General features: G+C 31.7%; 3 protein-coding genes, 2 long non-coding RNA genes and 1 other non-coding gene across 6 annotated transcripts in view; 4 read left to right on the top strand and 2 right to left on the bottom strand.

Moving 5' to 3' along the window:
• LOC110992248 (phospholipase A1) overlaps nucleotides 1-5,470 on the top strand; it is a 33,131-nt gene extending 27,661 nt beyond the window's left edge. Inside the window, exons 6-8 of the mRNA XM_045631449.1 lie at nucleotides 1,037-1,228; nucleotides 3,926-4,094; nucleotides 4,358-5,470. Of these exons, the coding sequence (XP_045487405.1) occupies nucleotides 1,037-1,228; nucleotides 3,926-4,094; nucleotides 4,358-4,415 (419 nt within the window). The 3' untranslated portion in view covers nucleotides 4,416-5,470. The remainder of the gene's footprint in view (nucleotides 1-1,036; nucleotides 1,229-3,925; nucleotides 4,095-4,357) is intronic.
• Nucleotides 5,471-5,601: 131 nt separating this feature from the next.
• On the bottom strand, nucleotides 5,602-7,870 carry LOC110992254. Its single transcript, XM_022257991.2, has 4 exons — nucleotides 7,847-7,870; nucleotides 7,115-7,258; nucleotides 6,484-6,615; nucleotides 5,602-5,781 (listed from the first exon to the last, which is right to left on the bottom strand). The coding sequence occupies exons 1-4, from the start codon at nucleotides 7,868-7,870 to the stop codon at nucleotides 5,602-5,604; spliced, it is 480 nt and encodes a 159-aa protein (XP_022113683.2).
• An 861-nt stretch (nucleotides 7,871-8,731) lies between these two features.
• Nucleotides 8,732-9,378, top strand: LOC110992255. Its single transcript, XM_022257993.2, has 2 exons — nucleotides 8,732-9,075; nucleotides 9,196-9,378. The coding sequence occupies exons 1-2, from the start codon at nucleotides 8,806-8,808 to the stop codon at nucleotides 9,376-9,378; spliced, it is 453 nt and encodes a 150-aa protein (XP_022113685.2). The 5' UTR covers nucleotides 8,732-8,805.
• Nucleotides 9,379-11,948: 2,570 nt separating this feature from the next.
• Nucleotides 11,949-12,141, bottom strand: LOC123689848. Its single transcript, XR_006750721.1, has one exon. It is a non-coding gene; the product is annotated as a U2 spliceosomal RNA (small nuclear RNA).
• Nucleotides 12,142-12,653: 512 nt separating this feature from the next.
• LOC110992280 lies at nucleotides 12,654-13,134 on the top strand. Its single transcript, XR_002600154.2, has 2 exons — nucleotides 12,654-12,701; nucleotides 12,932-13,134. It is a non-coding gene; the product is annotated as an uncharacterized LOC110992280 (long non-coding RNA).
• Nucleotides 13,135-15,982: 2,848 nt separating this feature from the next.
• On the top strand, nucleotides 15,983-16,935 carry LOC123689826. The gene is made up of 3 exons (XR_006750705.1): nucleotides 15,983-16,038; nucleotides 16,585-16,694; nucleotides 16,823-16,935. It is a non-coding gene; the product is annotated as an uncharacterized LOC123689826 (long non-coding RNA).
• The last annotated feature ends 1,261 nt before the right edge of the window (nucleotides 16,936-18,196 follow it).

Here is an 18,196-nt window from a genome sequence, read left to right as displayed (position 1 = left end):
TAATCTTAATATTATGTTTTCCATTTAAAACTTAAGATTTATATTTTATTAGGTTACTACATCTATATAATTACTATTTTTTAACAAAACAACAAATTTGACTTTTGAAACAATGACTTGTTATTTTTAGGGTTAAACCTTTTTCTTAATTCCCTATAGATATTAATTCAAAAAGTTAGTACTCCAAATCTGTTTCTTTTCTCGCTCAATGAAGAAGTACTGCAACTGCAATACACCGAGGAAATGGTGAACACACCGGATTGCGATTAGAAAACTTCATCGCTTACTTATCTGATATTATCCATTACAAATAAGTGACACGGTTCGTTTGACTTAAATAAGATGAACTACTCTCCATTTGACTTATATAAGATGAATTACTCTCCATTTGACTAATATAAGATGAATTACTCTCCATTTGACTTATATAAGATGAATTACTCTCCATTTGACTAATATAAGATGAATTACTCTCCATTTGACTTGTATAAGATGAATTACTCTCCATTTGATTTATATAAGATGAATTACTCTCCATTTGACTTATATAAGATGAATTACGCTCCATTTGACTTATATAAGATGAATTGCTCTCCTTTTAACTTGTATAAGATGAATGGCTCTCCATTTGACTTATTTAAGATGAATTACTCTCCATTTGACTTATATAAGATGAATTACTCTCCATTTGACTTGTATAAGATGCGCTGATATTACGCTGCATTTTTTATAATGTAACCTCGCTGTTGACTTGTAGCCCCTTGTTTTGGCGAGTGTCTGCCGGAAATCCTTTTTTCCACGATTCTTCTTCAAAGGATTTGCTTCTGATTAAAAAGCAGCTAGTAATAGATGATAAACTAAGACTTTTCATACATATACTTTTCAGCAGACTGGCGTTTAATACTTTGTCTATCTCACAGTTGCCAAATATACTTAGTATTTATATATATAATAAGTATAAGTTATATATATATATAACTTATACTTATTATACAATATACTTACTTAGTACTCATGATTGTATACCTTTTCACAGGATTGGATCCAGCTCGACCCCTGGTCTCTGAATATGGTTCAAGAGAGTTCCGCCTTAGTCGTGATGACGCAAACGTGGTCCAGGTAGTACACACAAATGCAGGATTTCTGGGAGAGAGTGGTCAAATTGGCCATGTCGATTTCTGTGTGAATGGTGGCAGGCTTCAACCCGGATGCAAGGGTCATGTGATGCGTAAGTGAACCTATCCCAGTATAAGAACTTGTTATGTGGGAAGATATTACTTGAAATGAAATCGTTTATTTGCGAAGATAGTATATACGCCATATAGGTATGCAAATGTCATATTGATTTTTATAATGTCATATTATAATAAGTTAGGTTATTAAGAATTGGTGTCATACTTATGATCTAAATCCTCGCCCACGCTATAAAGGTACCTTGCCTTTATAAATCCAATCAATTGTTAAGCGAACGTTTAATTATCAGCAATAGTTTTCTCTTATATGTATTTTGCCATAAGACTATTAACAATGAATACAAACTTATTTCGTTACAATTTTTTTCTCTATTTGTATAATAGTTTATAGTGCTCAAGTCTAGCTTAACAGTTGACAATTTTGTAAATCTTTCAAGATATATAAATATAATTAAACAGTCCGTTTCACAAGGCATTTTCTTTTGCGAACTAGCAAACTGTGAAATCGACTACTGGCGGGGGTCTTCCCTGTGAGATACGACCTCAAACAATTCAAAATTCGAGCGTACTCCTCCCTTAAAGGACGGCAACGCACCCACTAAAACTGGGTATCTATGGGCTGCGACGACTGTCTTTTTGGGCGGTCAGCAGTCTCGATTGCCCCCCTATTATATATAAAATATATATTGTATATGATAACTGAAACAGAATTAGTTTCATCAGATTCGGATTAAATTGAGTTTTGAAACATTCAAAAAAATACTAATAATTTATCATGTATGTTAAATTATTAGTAATTTTATAGGTTTCATTCAACAGCCAGCATTTTTTCTGTAAAGCAGCACAGGGAAATGCAACAAAAAACAAAAACAAAAGTGAACGTCATCTATTATATATATTATGACGTCTATCTATTATATACATTAGTAATTTATATCGTACGACAATTGACAGTATTTTTATAATAATAAGTACAATATAAAATTGTAGGCTTAAGTATGTTGCATATAAATCGACTCTCCCTAAAGTTACTGTAGTAGTCTACTGAGTCTTACTGAGTAAGTCTCTTGATAACAACGTTCTATTAAGGCCCTATCCGAGCACAAATTGCTGTGTGAGATGATGATAATGAGAGCTGGAGCACTGAGGCGAAAAACAATTAGTAATTACGCGCCGGCGCAACATTAAATTTATGTAATTTTAATTTTTTTTTTGCGTCAAAATCAAATCACACACAGAAATTGGCTGTGATTTATTTCTTTCTTATGATTTTATTTCTATCGAGCGAAGTTATTTAAATCTTGTAACGATCTTTCAAAATGGATATATAAAGTACTCAACTCCACCATATACTTTTTTCCATTTAAGAAACTTTAAGAAAATTTATCTTGGAATGAGGCTTATGAAATCTGTGTGAACTTTCGCGCTTGTAGAAAATCTTGTGGCTAATTAGACACCTAATACAAAACCACACTGACAAGTGACAGTCAGTTAATCTAAGTATAAAGTTACGATATTTTATTTATGGCTTCTATTCTATTCATGTTGAAATAGATACTACCATTAGCTCCCGATATTCAAATTCAAAGTCAAAAGTCATTTTTTTCCAATTAGGTCACAATGTACACCTATGAATGTCAAAAAAGAAAATTACATTAAATGCTTCTAATTTTACATTTTCTTCCAGTTCTCAAATCAAGGGCGTAGAACGGAAGAGAAGAACTTGCAGTAAATTCTCCGCCACTCTTTTTAATCGGCAGGTTTTTTTCTTTTACAAAACGTTTGCAAGCATTTCAAATGAAATCAAATCAAACCAAAAATCATTCATTCATATAGTTAACATAATGTACACTTATGAACGTCAAAAAAAGAAATATCCATTAAATGATTCTAATTTTACATTGACTGCCAAGTGACGGAAGAGAAGAACTGGTAAAAAACTCTCCGCCACTCTTTTTAATCGCCATGTTTTTTCTATTACACAACGTTTGTAAGGAGCTGCAACCATAAAACCATGTTCCATATGTATCTTGAGTAATAAAGTTTAATAAAATAAATTAAAAACAAAGATTTGTCCTCTATCAGCAGGAGGCATGGTGAAATAGGAGCACGCATTTACATGCTCGTGAGAACAACACGCAAATAATTAGTAGTAGCAAGAACTAATGTATGCGGTGATATACACGAATTCAAGTACGACCAGTCACCAACAGTAGCACCCGTTCACGAGTATGACGCATGGTCAGCTATGGGCCCCTTATTATATTATATTTTTATCTATGTCGATGAAGGAGACGTCAAATTCTTAAAAAAAAGTGAATAAAAGCCGAATATTTTGCTATAAAAGTAAAGAAAAGTTGAGGAGATTAATTATATACAATAAAATATTTTAATACCAAATTATCCTTTCTTTTATTTCTTTGTAGGTAAAATTTTCTACTTAAGCGGGAATCAAATAAAGCTTTTATTACTGGATTACGCAGGAAATTTTCGTATTGCATATTATTTATAGCACGTACAAGGCCACACATAATAAATACAAAAAAAAAACAAGTTATACAAATTATGTGTCCTCGGCGATAGGTGCGGACGACGTGCGCACACATACTTATAATATAATAACTAAAACAAAAAATCAATGTTACAAAAAGCTACACGCATTACAAGTTTACCTTCTTTAACAAAACAGCCATTCAACTTGAAGGAGGTTTTTGAATATCATGTTTCTCCAGGTGTAGCAAGATGTAGTCATTTCATGAGTTCCTGTTACTTTGCGGCTAGTATACGCAGGCGCGTTCGTATGATGGGCGTGCCTTGCGACTCTGCCTGTCCGAAGCAGGGTACATCGCTGCTGGTGGCCGATGCAAAACCTATACGCCTGGGAGATGATATACCACCCACGTAAGATTCGTAAAGATAAGTTTTCAATCTTACAACTGAATCACAGTCTTTTTTTTACAGGACGTCATTTTAATTAACTAGTTTACCTTTGATGGGATAGGGATAATAAAATAATATAGCATTCTATTGTTGAAACAATTTTTGAAATTAGGCCAGTCATATTTGTTACATAATATAGATATCACTAATCTTCAATCTAGATAATCACTATCTTATATAAACTCATAATTTTTTTTTGAATTAATTAATTTATTTTGTTTCAGATCAAGAGGAATGTATTGTGTTGAATTAGATCATGATGAGAGTTGTCCTTTTGATTAAGAAAATCATCAGTATTTTATAATATTAACACTCCAAAAAGTTCCATGTTAACAAAGTAACTTCCCTAGATTTAAATAATTAAATTATATTATAGTTTTAGAATGTGGTTGTTGTTGTTACACATATATTTAAATCACCAAAGATACCCAACACGAATATTGTATGATATTGTTATTATTACTAGATGAAATAATTCGGACTAAATTCACGGGAAACGCATTCGTTTATTGTTTTTAAAATTCTGATTTAAGTTACTTATACTTTATTTAAGGATACTAAAAAAGGTATTCCATGAAATGAAACATCAATTTGTATTTTGTCATTTTGTGTTTAGCTTATGCTTAGCCTAATCTCACCGGTAAAATGTCTATAAATAATAAATCATAGTTTACGCTTAATCTACACTAAGCTAAGTCTCAGTGCGCTCTATATATCTTGCCCTTAGAGATGTGATAGGAAAGTCCACCTCAGAAGCGGTAGTATTTTCAATTTGAAGTTTTGTACCCATTCGATTCCAGGATTCAAAATACTCTTTTATAATGTTACTTTGCAAATGTTATACTTTTAGCGGATTTGTAATTTAAGGTCTTAGCTAAAATACTATAATAATACCCATGACAATTTTAGTACAATGTTGTATAGCTTTAAGTGTAGTTATCAAAGACTGTCGTACTTAGATTCGTTAATTAGTTAACAGTTTCATGAAATGTAGCTGTATATATTTTTGCAATGCTTACTACAGTTGCTATCTAAATGAAGCATATATTTTGTTACTTATTTGCATATTAAAATAAATAATAAACTATTAATTTATTTAATGGAGAGCCGTATTGGCCTAATGGTTTCGTGCGAATACCTATACTGTGAACCAAAACATCGTAAAGAAATTAGGCATTCGGGCTGATCACCTACCTATCTAAAAATGTGATCACAAAACAGATACTCAAATTTTAAGCCCAGACTTAACAGGTTGTAGATACATTGATAGATAATTCATTGAAATCTAAGTACGGCTGTTCAATTAGAAGTATCATTAAATAAAGTTTTAAAGATTATTCTGTGTTTTTCTTTTTATTTTAAGATACAATATAGAGAATTTGCAATCTTTTCACAGTATTATATAAGCAAATAGATAGAATTTGATATTAAATGAACGACGTAGGATACGACAAATTAAAGTCCGATTTTAATTTTTTGCCAAAATAGTATTCGTCTTCGGGAGTAATTCCACTTGTAAAACTGAACAGGACAAATTACATTTATCATTATAATACACTGATTTAAACGTAATATTTCCATACAAGAACATGCCACCATAGTATTTTTGAGCAACTGTGTCTAAATTCACTTGTATGTGATGCTTACCCTGAAAGACAATACATTTTATTAAAAAATTATATAGCGAATGTAAACGAACATGATCCCTATAGTTTTAAAATTAATACTACTTCTAAATACCGCAAATAGATCACTTTAAGTCTAATAAATCCTGCAATCACAGTTTTGGCCGGCCATTGAAATTTCTTTTTTAATCTTCAAACTCTGAAGACATACAAAAACGTAAAAAAACCCCTAACCCACAAAATGAAACGTGGTAAGTCAGCTTTTTATATTATAAGTTTTTTTTAATAATTGAAATTTGTTTTTAATAAGTTGGTTTTTACACACTGAATAATTTTTGGTAAGTTTGGATCCCGGGAAGAACGCCTCTTAGCCTTCTAATCACTGATTTTATTTATTCTCTTAAAGTTACATTAAGAGCAACTGCAAAATAATGTAAACGCGGATTTATTATATTATTTAATAAAGTCGACTAATTCGTTTAAGCAATTGTGGTACCGCGGGGCTAAGTAGACCTGGCGTAAACCTGACATTTTCCAACACTAAACCACCGACATTATTGGGGTGTGATGCTTCATATATTTAATGCAAATCTTTATATTCTTTGGACATCCATAAGTCGAGCGGGCCTTATGGCATCCTCCTAATTGTGCTGCGTACTAGGTTCTTTCCACTGGCCAACTCAGGAGTGCCAGTGGAAAGGTAGTAGGATTAATTATTAACTCACTTTACGAAAGGTGCAATCATCTGTCACATTTAGTAACGCTTGGAAAAGTGGCTTCATGAAGAGATGATCGCAAGGCTTTTTCATTTGCAGACGGATGACGCTCTTTCCATTGACACTTGCATATACTTTCCCCTGTAAACATAACATATTTTTAAAGTCTGTAAGAGATCAGTTATTAGCGGAAAGGGTTTTACGACCTCTGTTACTACATTTATATAAATAAATAAGAGTAAGAAAATTTTATTAGTAACATCCTTTAGATCAACCAATATTTAATTGTCGCTATAAGTATAGGAATCACATTTTCATTATAAATATTTGTTTTTCCTTTATTTATTGGGTAATATAGAATCACAAAAGCCAGAATGATAACAGCTCCAAAAAACTAAAGAAGCGAAGCCTCAGATCATAACAAAACATTAGTTTGAGGGTAGAAGCAAATTGAGTTAATCTTAGTCTATCGATGTATATCTATGCCTCTTAGTCTTTTAAATCCAAAAGCGATCTTGATCTGTGAACTCAATTTATCTATTTTATTGACTACATTAATACGAGATATATTTTATTTTAAAATAAAATCTACAGTTATATTTTGTGATGACATTAATTAAAGTTATCGCAAAGCCAATACCCTGGTCGGAATGATGTCCTCTTTGATCACAATGTCATATGATAAGTCGACATCGTTGAGCATTTTAGCCTTGATATCGCAACAGTCTCTGCGTTTTGGACCCTTACACAGCTGAAAGTCTTTCACGTGTACTGAGAATGTACCCTAAAATTTATAAAGCATTTTAATACCGTCCTTAAAACTTTCACGATCTGTTAGACTTAACTTCGTCTAAGTTAGAACTACCTACTAACTACTAGATTGCCACATTAAAGAAACAGCAGGTGGTACATGGCAGAGAGTGGCACAGTGCACAGAGGAATGGCGGGATTTGGAGGAGGCCTTTGCCAGAAAAGGGCACACAGATGCACCAGAATTGGATTAAAATGGTAATTTGTTTAAATGTATATAAAATATATAATGTAAAATGTATCTGAATAAAGGCTATTATTATTCTTATTAAGTTAGAATGTGAAAAAAGAATTTAGTTTTGCTGCGGCGAAATCAAGTAATGAGTTTAAAAAAAATAACTTTTACACATTATGTAAGATTATCGAGTCATCTTGCTGTTCGCATTCCCAAAATAATAGCGGCTACCTATTTATGCTTTATTGTATTGGTGGCAAGTAAGATAATGTTACCAAGAAGCCTATAGTTATCCGACCCTGCGTTTAACCCGATACGTTACCAGCTACACCACGATGGCACACGAAAGGAAATTTATATGACCAAATAACAGCATTGTTCACTCACATAATTTGATGGCTCAATAGCCATAGTAATGTGAAGAAAAGTAATCGAATAAATAAAAAACAAATATTTTTTCATAAACATAATGTTAGAACCACCGATGTCTGTAAACTGTCCGGAGATATTTTGTACAAATTAATTTTAGTTTATCCTTGTTAAATACAGTTAGTTTAATGATATTAAATACATGATTATAGGCGATTTTCATTTAACTACCGAGAATTATCTCTAAATATATGAGATATGTATCTACAATCTATCTGTATGTACTGTCCGCTTTTTTGCTAACCTATATTTATAATTTTGTTTGCGCTGGATTGGCACTAAAACTTCTTTTTACTGAGCGCTACATACCCCCCTGATAAAAACTAAATAAGTCTTATTTAAAAATGAATATTTTCAAAAAGTGCAATTAGACAGATGTATATAAAATACATCAACAACAAGTATTACAATTTTTCTTAAGTTTAATATATATATTTTATGTAAGCCTTGCTGATTTACTTGGATACAATAGTTTTGTATACCTACTTAGTAAATACATGAAATAGCCAAAAATATTTTTTAGCGATCACTACGTATACACTTTATATCCCAAAACTACGTAACGGATTCTGATAACGATTTCATTAAATTTTATTGTACCTACTTGTTCTATCTGCAATTTTGCGACTGGTACAGAAATAAAGAAAACATTTTAGTGCCGAAATCTATTTCGCATAAATCCAACCTAGCTAAGGTTAAATGTACCCATCACGATTCCCGCTACGGAAAGTAGAGCTTAACTTAATTGATCGATCTGTTACACCCTAGACCTAAACTTCGTGATACGATGCTTCAAAGCAATTGTCATTATAAGACATTTGTCATTACAATTCTTGTTTTTACAAGAGTATTATAAATTATGGAGTATAAAAATTTCAATTCTCTTTTTTGTCGATCTGGTTTTCTTGCTATGCGACATGGTACGCAATGTACCGAGTATAATTTTAAAATGTTGTAGCTTGGGTTGTGTTATTGCTGCTGGTGGTCTTTGGGCTGGGACTGAATTAGAATTAAGACCTAAGAATAGAGATGAACAGACACTCGTTGGTGGTGCAATATGGTCCCAAACAACAATTCCGCTTGGGCTAATAATAAGCCTGGTGGTAGAAGATAAGCTCTACACATTCGTTCACGCCTATTTTTTATTCGCTGGTGCAGTTTTATTGGTGACAACTGGGTTATTCTTGGTGAGAATAATAACTATTTTATTTATTTTTATCACGTATTCAAGTTTTAGTTAATTATATCACCCAAATCTGAATTAATATCTTGTATACAATGTAATTATAAGAAGCTGTTATTTTCAGGTTTGCTTAGAATTCAAAAGACTAAAGCAGCACAGATCGCATAGACTGAGCGATGTTTTGGAACATGCCGCGCAGATTACTCTAACGAGGCCTTTTGATAAAATTTACTTCACTATCGGAGTTTTATGTATATTAGCAAGTATTCTCACCTTTTTAGACTTCCTTTACATTATTATTATGTAAAATGGAGTTCAAATAATTTGAATATTAAATGTCTTGCTGTTTTATCTATATAAATAAGAAGGTTTTTCTTTTCGTAAATCAATTAAATCATAAGGTTTGATAGTCTACTTCTCTGAGATTGTTGTGAAGATAAATCATGAATACATGTAGGTATAAATATATGCGCAATTGATTATAATTATCGAAAACAACTGTGGGAAAAGCCGCATTTGATTGATTACGATAATATTTACAAAGTATTTAGAGCGCGCATGACTTTTCTGTTAAAGTTATTGCCTACTATAAGCTATAAGATGCAATGTGTATATGAAACCACAATCATATATTAGAATATATAAAAAATCCATGTAATTCTGACTATGCAAAATATATTGAATTAAATACATAGATTATTCAGTTTTATCTAAATGACAAATTAATATAGAAATATTGAACACTAAACTGGTTAAGTTTCATAAAACCAAAATTGATAAATAATATCTAAATAATGATATTACATATTTAAGTAACTGATATAAAAATATGCTAAAAATTATAGCAGCACTAAGCCGAATAAAAATATTTTTCATGTCATGTCTATAATATGTTGTAAATCCAAACATCTAGAATTCATCGAAAAAATTAAATTAAGCACTATCGCATTTTCTAAGGTTTTTACACTACATATAAGTAAACTATTCAAGGGAAACGGTGGGAGAACTTATGTGAAAGGTAGATAGTTTATGTGAAACGTTGGTACTATTAACACAGCGCCATCTGTTAGAATTGTATCAAATAATAAACAAATATTTGCAATAAAATAATATTGCGGGTATAAATTGAGATGTAAGCTATCCTATAAAATATATATCGGTTCAGTAGTTTAAGAGTCCATAGCGGACAAACAAAGTGACACGTAATTTATAAATATTAGGATTTTGAATGTCTTTTAACGATGTTTCTATAAAACAAAAGTGTCTACAAGCCACACGTTATAGTTGGTCTGTGAGAGCATATGGACTTATATTATATTAAGGCAGAAAACGATAAAGCAGTGGGATGAAAGTTACCGCCAGGACCTATAACTTCATAAAAAATTTAAAAAACGCTCAAAAGCTATTCATAGAAAACAGAATAAGTCCCGTTAGGTACATTTTTGTTTGCCGAATATTTTTTCCGCATTAGTTCTAACACTGTCCAACAAATCGTATTACACCTTATTCTTGTATTGCTCGCAGCTGCCAGATGCATTAATACCGGAATAACTTTGATCAATTTGCAAAAGTATTACAGAATACAGACCTCCAGGTCGTATCTCTAAAGTTCGTGAAACGTATCAATAGGAAATACCTGGCGAAGAAAGGCAAAAAAAAGCGACAGGCGCGGGAAACTGTATTTTGCCTGTAAGTATTAATAGTATATTTCATTACAAGTGCGGAAAGCCTGTCATTGCAACGAGTTCCGACGAATGTCTACCCGAGCCGAGGCGCAGCCGAAGGTGAGGGTTGACAGTCGGGACAAGTTGCAATGACGGTACCGCACGTGTACTGAACGACTATTATTAATACAGTTGCGAAAAAATAAAGCAATTTAATTAAACTATTTGCTTTTTTTCTATTCTCTCTACGGAATAAATTCGTTGCACGTAGATAAGTAGCGACTTATATGTTTCCGGTAAATTGTTCTCCGAAGCATTTTATGCAATTATACTGCGTTCGGGTGGTATTCATTCAAATAAAATATCGTCGAAAGTACTCATTTTGTGCAACAAATAACTCAACTCGAAAGAACATTTTTGGAAAATGGCGCCAACCGCAAAGAATATGAGCAAAGCTTATTTTTTCTTTTCTTCACCCATTCTGGGTAGGCAAAGGGAACTTGGCCCATACAGCCAATTCTTCAGTAGACTATTTTTATTGAAAGAAAACCAAATCTAACTCATTGAGTCCAATCATTAAATCTGATATTTAAACAAATAGTAGCTTCTTTTTAAAATATTTGCATGAATCATAAAAACTTCTGTGATTTTTTTTAGTAAAAACTTCATGGTTAGTTTTTTCTTTTTAATATTTTTTTTATTGATATGAAATATAATAAACCTAACCTAACTTATTGAATCCAATTATTAGTAAACTTTTTAAAAATACGTATTTGCATATATTATAAAATTCTTTTTAATTGATATGAAATGAAAAGAAACCTAATCGAACTTATTTAATCCAATTATTATAATATTTAGAAATCATATATCATAAAAACTTCTATGAATCTTTTTAATAAAACCTTCGTGGTTGGTTTTTTCTTTTTAATACACATTGTTTTGACAGTTGGCAAAGAAAACGCACGAGTGCGGGAATGGCAAAGAAAAAGCACGAGTGTCTAATAGCCCACTTTCCGAACGCTATACCTCCCTGCAATATGCCACTTTTTGAGCAACTGTATTAAAAAATATTTTTTTCGGATAACGGATTTTTAGGCTATATAAGATCCCTGAGTTAGCCCTGGAGTCTTTTTGAATCATGAATATAAAAAAACGACATTTAGTACATTAATTATTATTAATATAATATGTTATTTACTAATTATAAATTATTATATGGGCCGATCCCAGCGGCACTGCAATGCCGGGCCGACCCGTGACAGGAGTGGAGCGAGCCCCGAACATCCCGTCAGTTTCCAAAAATCAGTTTAATATACTGGTCCCACTATGCGGGAACTTTCAGATATTAAGCTGAAAAGAACAGATACTACACTTTGATCTTAGCCAAAAGGCCGAGAAGCGATGCCAGAAAAACGTATTGTGTGAGATATAACTCAAAACGAAATTGTTATAATAGCGTGTTTTATAATTGTTTATACAGATTTAGCGCCATCTTCACCAAGTTTATGTAACTAAACTTTGTAATAGCGCCCTATGTTAAATAAACACAGTACGTACAAAATTTTAGTTCTTGACACTTTTTATAAAAAAATATTTAACAGTTATTAACTATATATAGTTTTTGGAAATTGTACAATTACAATTAGTAATTAACTATATATAGTTTTTGTAAATTGTACAATTACAATAACAATTAGTATTTGTGTGATTACGATGAATAAACTATAATAACTAAAAAAGAAATTAAAAGGATTTAAAGGACAAGTCTAAATTATGAATTTATGAAATATGTAAGACAAATGCTAATCTATAGCAGTACACTGGAACGCGTGCCTTGTCATTATTGTAATAAAATCATTTGCTAAAACAATATATAAGAAGACAAATTACTGATTATGGTATTATTAAAACATTAATATTACAAGCGCAGCCTTGCTAGAAGCTTTAAAATGCCTTTTGGATTGTAAGTTTTTTTTTATTGAATTCATTACACCTATGTTTCTATCTTCCCCTTCAACACAATACCGAAGTAAAATGCTCTGAATTTATTAATATTTGATGCATCTAAAACCCTAAGGTCCTTCTTAAATTTCTACTTACTTCTTGCTGGTATTTGACATCGTTTTTTGTCTCCAGGCTAAATTAATAAAACAAATAAGGCATATTAATAACGTTTTTATATATTTTCAACAGTATAATAGTCACGGGAATCCTGGCGTTTGGCGCCTATTGGACGACAAAATATTTATTGAGCATGGCCGACCACAACGCATCCACAACTCATCATCCATTAACAACTACCATCGGCCCGAAGTTATGATGAATTATTTTATTTTATTCACACGCTTGTTAAGTTAAGTTGTTAGGGTTAGTATCAAATAAATGATTTAATTATATTTTTATTTATTTCTTCTTATATAAATGTAATGACTGACACTAAATTGAGGTTAAAATTAAAAAAAAAAATACGTTTATTATGGAACATAAGATAGGAGGTATCACTTATTCCACGTCAACAAATTTAAACCTGTAGGTATCCCTACACATCGGCAAAGAAGAGGGTGTAGGCCTAGAGAAAAAGCCGGGGTAAAAAACTCTCGGTACTCTTTTAAAAAAACCAAATCATCAAACAACACCTGCGGTGGATCGCACAGTGAGAAAATAATATTTACAGTAGAATTTTCTCACGCTTATTTGGACAATATGTAACCGGAAATGATTCGTTCTTCTTATTTTAAGGCCTCGTCCCAGCTTGTTATTGATTTTTTTCTTCTTGATATTAACACATGAATATGTTGATATTTTATGTATGTTTAAGCGTTGCATTTAATACAAATTGTGTAAATATACAACTGTTACACACAACTGACAGAGAAGACAATAGAATAATAATAGACATAAATAAAAATAAATATTTAATTAACGATATGATTGTCGCTTACGTAGGAAGAGAAAATGTTTTAATTTTGTATTTAGAACAGGGGGCATACGGGCAGGAGGCTCACCTGATGTGATACCATCACGCATGGACACTCTCAATGCCAGAGGGCTCGCGAGTGCGTTGCCGGCCTACTTCTAATACTAAAAAAATAAATAACGAAAATTTAAAATGTGTCAATGCCCTTATGCGTATTGATATTATGGTCAATACCAGAGAATACTTCCTTTAATCATATAGTTCAAAACACATCAACTTATCTTTGGCTACCGCGCCTTGTTAGAACCATGACGTTTGGATTGTAAGTATTTTAGTCTCATGATCTAAAAACTAAAATTTAAAAAAATATTACATTCCAATTATATGCGTTCTATGTATTAAACTGCCTTTAGTTACTAGGAAGTTGCTCGAAACCGCTATGGTCGTTGCCCTTCTTATTATTTATTTATTTTTTAAGTCTTCGTTGCATAAGAAGATAATAGAATTGACATAATTAAATGAAAGGGGGCAACTGGCGGCCTTGTCGTTTACAAACGATCACTACCAGGCAACCACTGTGAGAAAAATATTAAATTAGCTATATATTTATATAAATGACAAAACAAAGCCATTAATATATATTATGTAAATAGTGATCAGAATGATATTAAAATTATTAAATTCTAATAAGTAAGTTCTCCTAAGTTTTACAATTTGTTAATTAAATAACACGTCAAACTTTTTAGCTAAGCAGGATAGCTCTGCCAAATGTTTTTAAAATCAAAATTTATGCGTAAATAAAAATTAATTTAGTTCGTACACCTTCTTAAAATTATAAATCAACGATAAGTTAAGATGTGTTGTATCCCCCGTACATGGAAGCAAAATATATATTAATATAATAACATTACTTTTCAGTTTGCTAGTGACGTGTCTATTAGCTTTCGGAACGTATTGGGCAACCAAATATGCCTTAATGGAAGGCAACTTTCTTGGTAATACCACCAGTATTGCAATCACTACAACTACAACTACTCCGAGGTATGATGAAGAGGGTGGTTACGAGGGTAGTGGTGATGTAAAAGATGATTTCGGTAGCGGTTCAGGTGGTAATGCGTTGGAAGTGGTTAACGAAGGCAGTGGTGATGTAATTAATACGCCCGAAGTAAGAGTTGGAAGACCGAGATTGGAATCTGGCTTAGCACCAGTTAGAACTACAGGTCCACCAGAGAATGTGACTAGCAGAAGAATTCTTGATATATTTAATGATGAATCGCCATATATAATATAATATTACCACCAATGTTATAATCGACCTAACGAAAGATGTTTGGTTTTTTTGCGTATATTTATCTAAAATGCAAGTATCATTGAAATTGTCATGTGTAAAAAATCCAAGTGTTGGTGCTTTTAGAAACAGATTATGACATCACTACATAGTATAAAACAAAGTTGCTTTCTTTGTCCCTATGTCCCTTTGTATGCTTAAATATTTGAAACTGCGCAACGGATTTTGATGCGTTTTTTTTAATAGATAGAGTGATTCAAGAGGAAGGTTTATATAATAGTGGAGAAGTACTGTTATTTTTGAGGTTTCTAATGTGATGTCGTAAATAATTACATTTTTTCCGCCTACATTGCAAACGCAGGCTGAACCCTACGAGTTTTATCAAAATAATGTACTTAAGTATTGTAAACATTGTAAGGGTCTACAGAAAAGTCCGTGATGGTATATGTCTATCTCTTATGGATTACCCACATTTTTATATACAACGTTCACAGATTTTCTGTAGTGTCAGTTTAGTATCAGCATTGCACCCGTGCGAAGCCGGAACTGGAATATTTGACAAAAGCCATTTTTTTGGAAATTGGAGGATTTATTACGTTTTTGTTAGAACATTCATTTATGTCAAACAGTAATTATATTTTATAACGTACATTCTTACGTAAACTACTAATACATTTTATACCTAAGTATTATAAAAACACATTCAACTAAGTCTCCCGAAGACCGATGGAAATACATTCATTTCTGGTGCAGAACTTAGGAAGCGGTTATCAAGCGAAATCATTTTATTAGCGGGATGTTATTTTTGCCATTATAACAATATAAGAATATATATAAATTCGCATTTTATTTCAAATAACAAAAAGCATTCCTAAAGATTTTCATATGTAATTATTACTTACTAGTAAGTAAGGTAATTACTTAAATCATATTGCACATTTTGTTTGTGGTAAAATTTGTTTTTTTTAATATCATATTACAATCTTATGTGTATAGAAAGAAAGGATGTTAAATCATAACATTCAAACACTTGGTTGCATTTATAATTCACACAGTATTCAAAGTGTTTTGTGTTGAGAGCATGATAGCAGGGACGTAAGTATGATTTTAAGTTAATTAGTAAGTAAGTAAGTAGTAAGTTTATTTTATATTCTTACATTGGCGTGACTTACGCTGTAGCAAACCAGTTAATCCCAGGATTGTTAACGAGCAATCGGAGCCGTTAAAAAGGTTTATATCGTTTAATAGACGTTATTTAAAGAAAATATTGAAATTACAAAAATAGTAAATATATCTGAGAAATAATAATACAAATTTTAAGGACTCTTTGAAGTCACAAAATCAATGTTTCAAATATATACTATTAATAAAGTAAAATATATACTTTTAACAACCGACCTTAAGTCGAATTGGCTTCGAAATACTTCGGTGGGCAGCTAAAGGGCTGTCACGCTGAAGGAATAAAAACACAAAAAGAGTGCGTGCTTCCAGTACCCAAGTCAGAAGTGAAACTTCTTTGTAAATTAATAATTTTTAAGGTCAAAGGCCCCAATAGATAATCATGTACCAGTAGATTTAGCTTATTTATGGTTTGGATTGATAGTTTAAAATGCGTGATTTGATAGATTTAAATTGTTTCAGTTTCCTCATCTTTGGTGCGCTGATGGTAACATTACTTCTGGGCGCCAAACATTTACTCGCCATGGACCGTGTTAATAATGAAATTCCAATTACGAATTTGACTGGAATTGGTAAATATTTAAATTGGTGTTATCTATATTAAAAGTGCATTACATTACTCGCTGACAATGGCGTGGTATATTATCATGTATCGATAATTTTACCAAAACAAATAAACGATAAAAAATATTATTTTTAGGTGGTGAAAAGGTCAATTTGGTTTTAAGAAGATTAAAGATGTATAAAGAACAATAAGACAACGAAGGTAGATAGACAATAAAAATGCTATTTCAATGCTTTCGTTTGTTATATAAATATAACAGTTTTAAAAATGTAATTGTATGTAAATATTAAAGGCGATTTAACATAAAGCGTTTTTATTAAAATACCTATTATTAAGAATAATAAATATACCTTCTCGAGGAAGCACTCTACAATAGATGATAAAGAATATTTCAACATCAAATCAGGCTGTAGCCATGAAAAAAATTAAGATACTAAAAAAATCTGACTGCAGCCACAGATTACACCATTTATTTATTTGGGCATCACTTTTAAATATTACGCAATCAATGAAAGAACAGCTCAACAACAACAAAGAGAACAATGGTTTGTTAAGTAAACACCAAAACAAAAGTTAATAAATACGAGTCAAAATATACGAACTATTCTAGATTTAATAGTGAAGGAACATCTTGTGTGCATTGGTTGTTGGATATTTAGAAATGGGTGCTGGTCTGTAAGTATTTTTTATTTCATCAGTAATACAGTACATTTCTTCGTAATTTTACAGGAAAAATCTGGCTTTATAAATTGTAATTCATCTTAGCACATTCAGTGTAAGAATTTTTGAAGTCGAATCCTCGACATTCGAAAACGTTACATACAAACATACGTTTTAATTTGTTGCGAGGTTTTTACTAAACACAAAGAGAGTAGGAATGCCATAATAAAACTAGACTACCTTTAGCTTAACACTCATTTAACAGCCTTCATAAAGTTCCCTCAGATCAATTATCGGTGAAAAAATTATGCAAAAATGACAATCAAATAACTAGTTTTTTTGTAACTGTAACAATTAAGGGAAAATAATTTAAATCATTAGACTAATGTCTTCACTGCGTTTCTTAATACATTAAGACACAGTTGAAAACAATACGCAAGGTAATCAGGGAAGGCATATTAAAATAATAAACGGAATATAAAAAGTATTACCTTTTAAATATAAATATTTAAAAAAAATAGAGCAATTTTTGTTCCCCTATAATACGAAGCTACGAGTCTAGTTAGTAGCGGCTTCACGTGTAGTACGGGCACCGACAAACTGCGCTGTTTTCCGGTGTATTTTAGACTGGAACCGAACTTTAATACAGTTTACGGTATATAAGTAGAACCAGCCTCAATGAACTTGCACCCATTTAACTTCCTGCCTATTTATTTCGACTCTCTTACGTATTGATAGACGGGCGCTATAAGAACTAGAGATGCCTCGAGAGAGTCAACTATTCCCAATAATAACCAACTATTTCATATACTTACAGTGTGGTTATTTTTGGAGCACTAATTTTCTCTG

The sequence above is a fragment of the Pieris rapae genome, chromosome 15, assembly GCF_905147795.1.
Source record: "Pieris rapae chromosome 15, ilPieRapa1.1, whole genome shotgun sequence".
Lineage (NCBI taxonomy): Eukaryota > Metazoa > Arthropoda > Insecta > Lepidoptera > Pieridae > Pieris > Pieris rapae.
Note: the sequence above shows the minus strand (reverse complement) of the source record. Positions and strands in the feature narration are given on the sequence as shown.

Excerpts from the sequence above, each read along its gene's own strand:
- LOC110992254 (XM_022257991.2), bottom strand. The coding sequence starts at position 7,870 with ATGGCTATTGAGCCATCAAATTAT. Across the intron at positions 6,616-7,114 it reads AGGACATCATTCCGACCAGG|GGGAAAGTATATGCAAGTGT; the intron begins GTATTGGCTTTG and ends TTATGTTTACAG. Across the intron at positions 5,782-6,483 it reads ATGATTGCACCTTTCGTAAA|GGTAAGCATCACATACAAGT; the intron begins GTGAGTTAATAA and ends ATTGTCTTTCAG.
- LOC110992255 (XM_022257993.2), top strand. The coding sequence starts at position 8,806 with ATGGTACGCAATGTACCGAGTATAATTTTAAAATGTTGTAGCTTGGGT. Across the intron at positions 9,076-9,195 it reads TGACAACTGGGTTATTCTTG|GTTTGCTTAGAATTCAAAAG; the intron begins GTGAGAATAATA and ends TGTTATTTTCAG.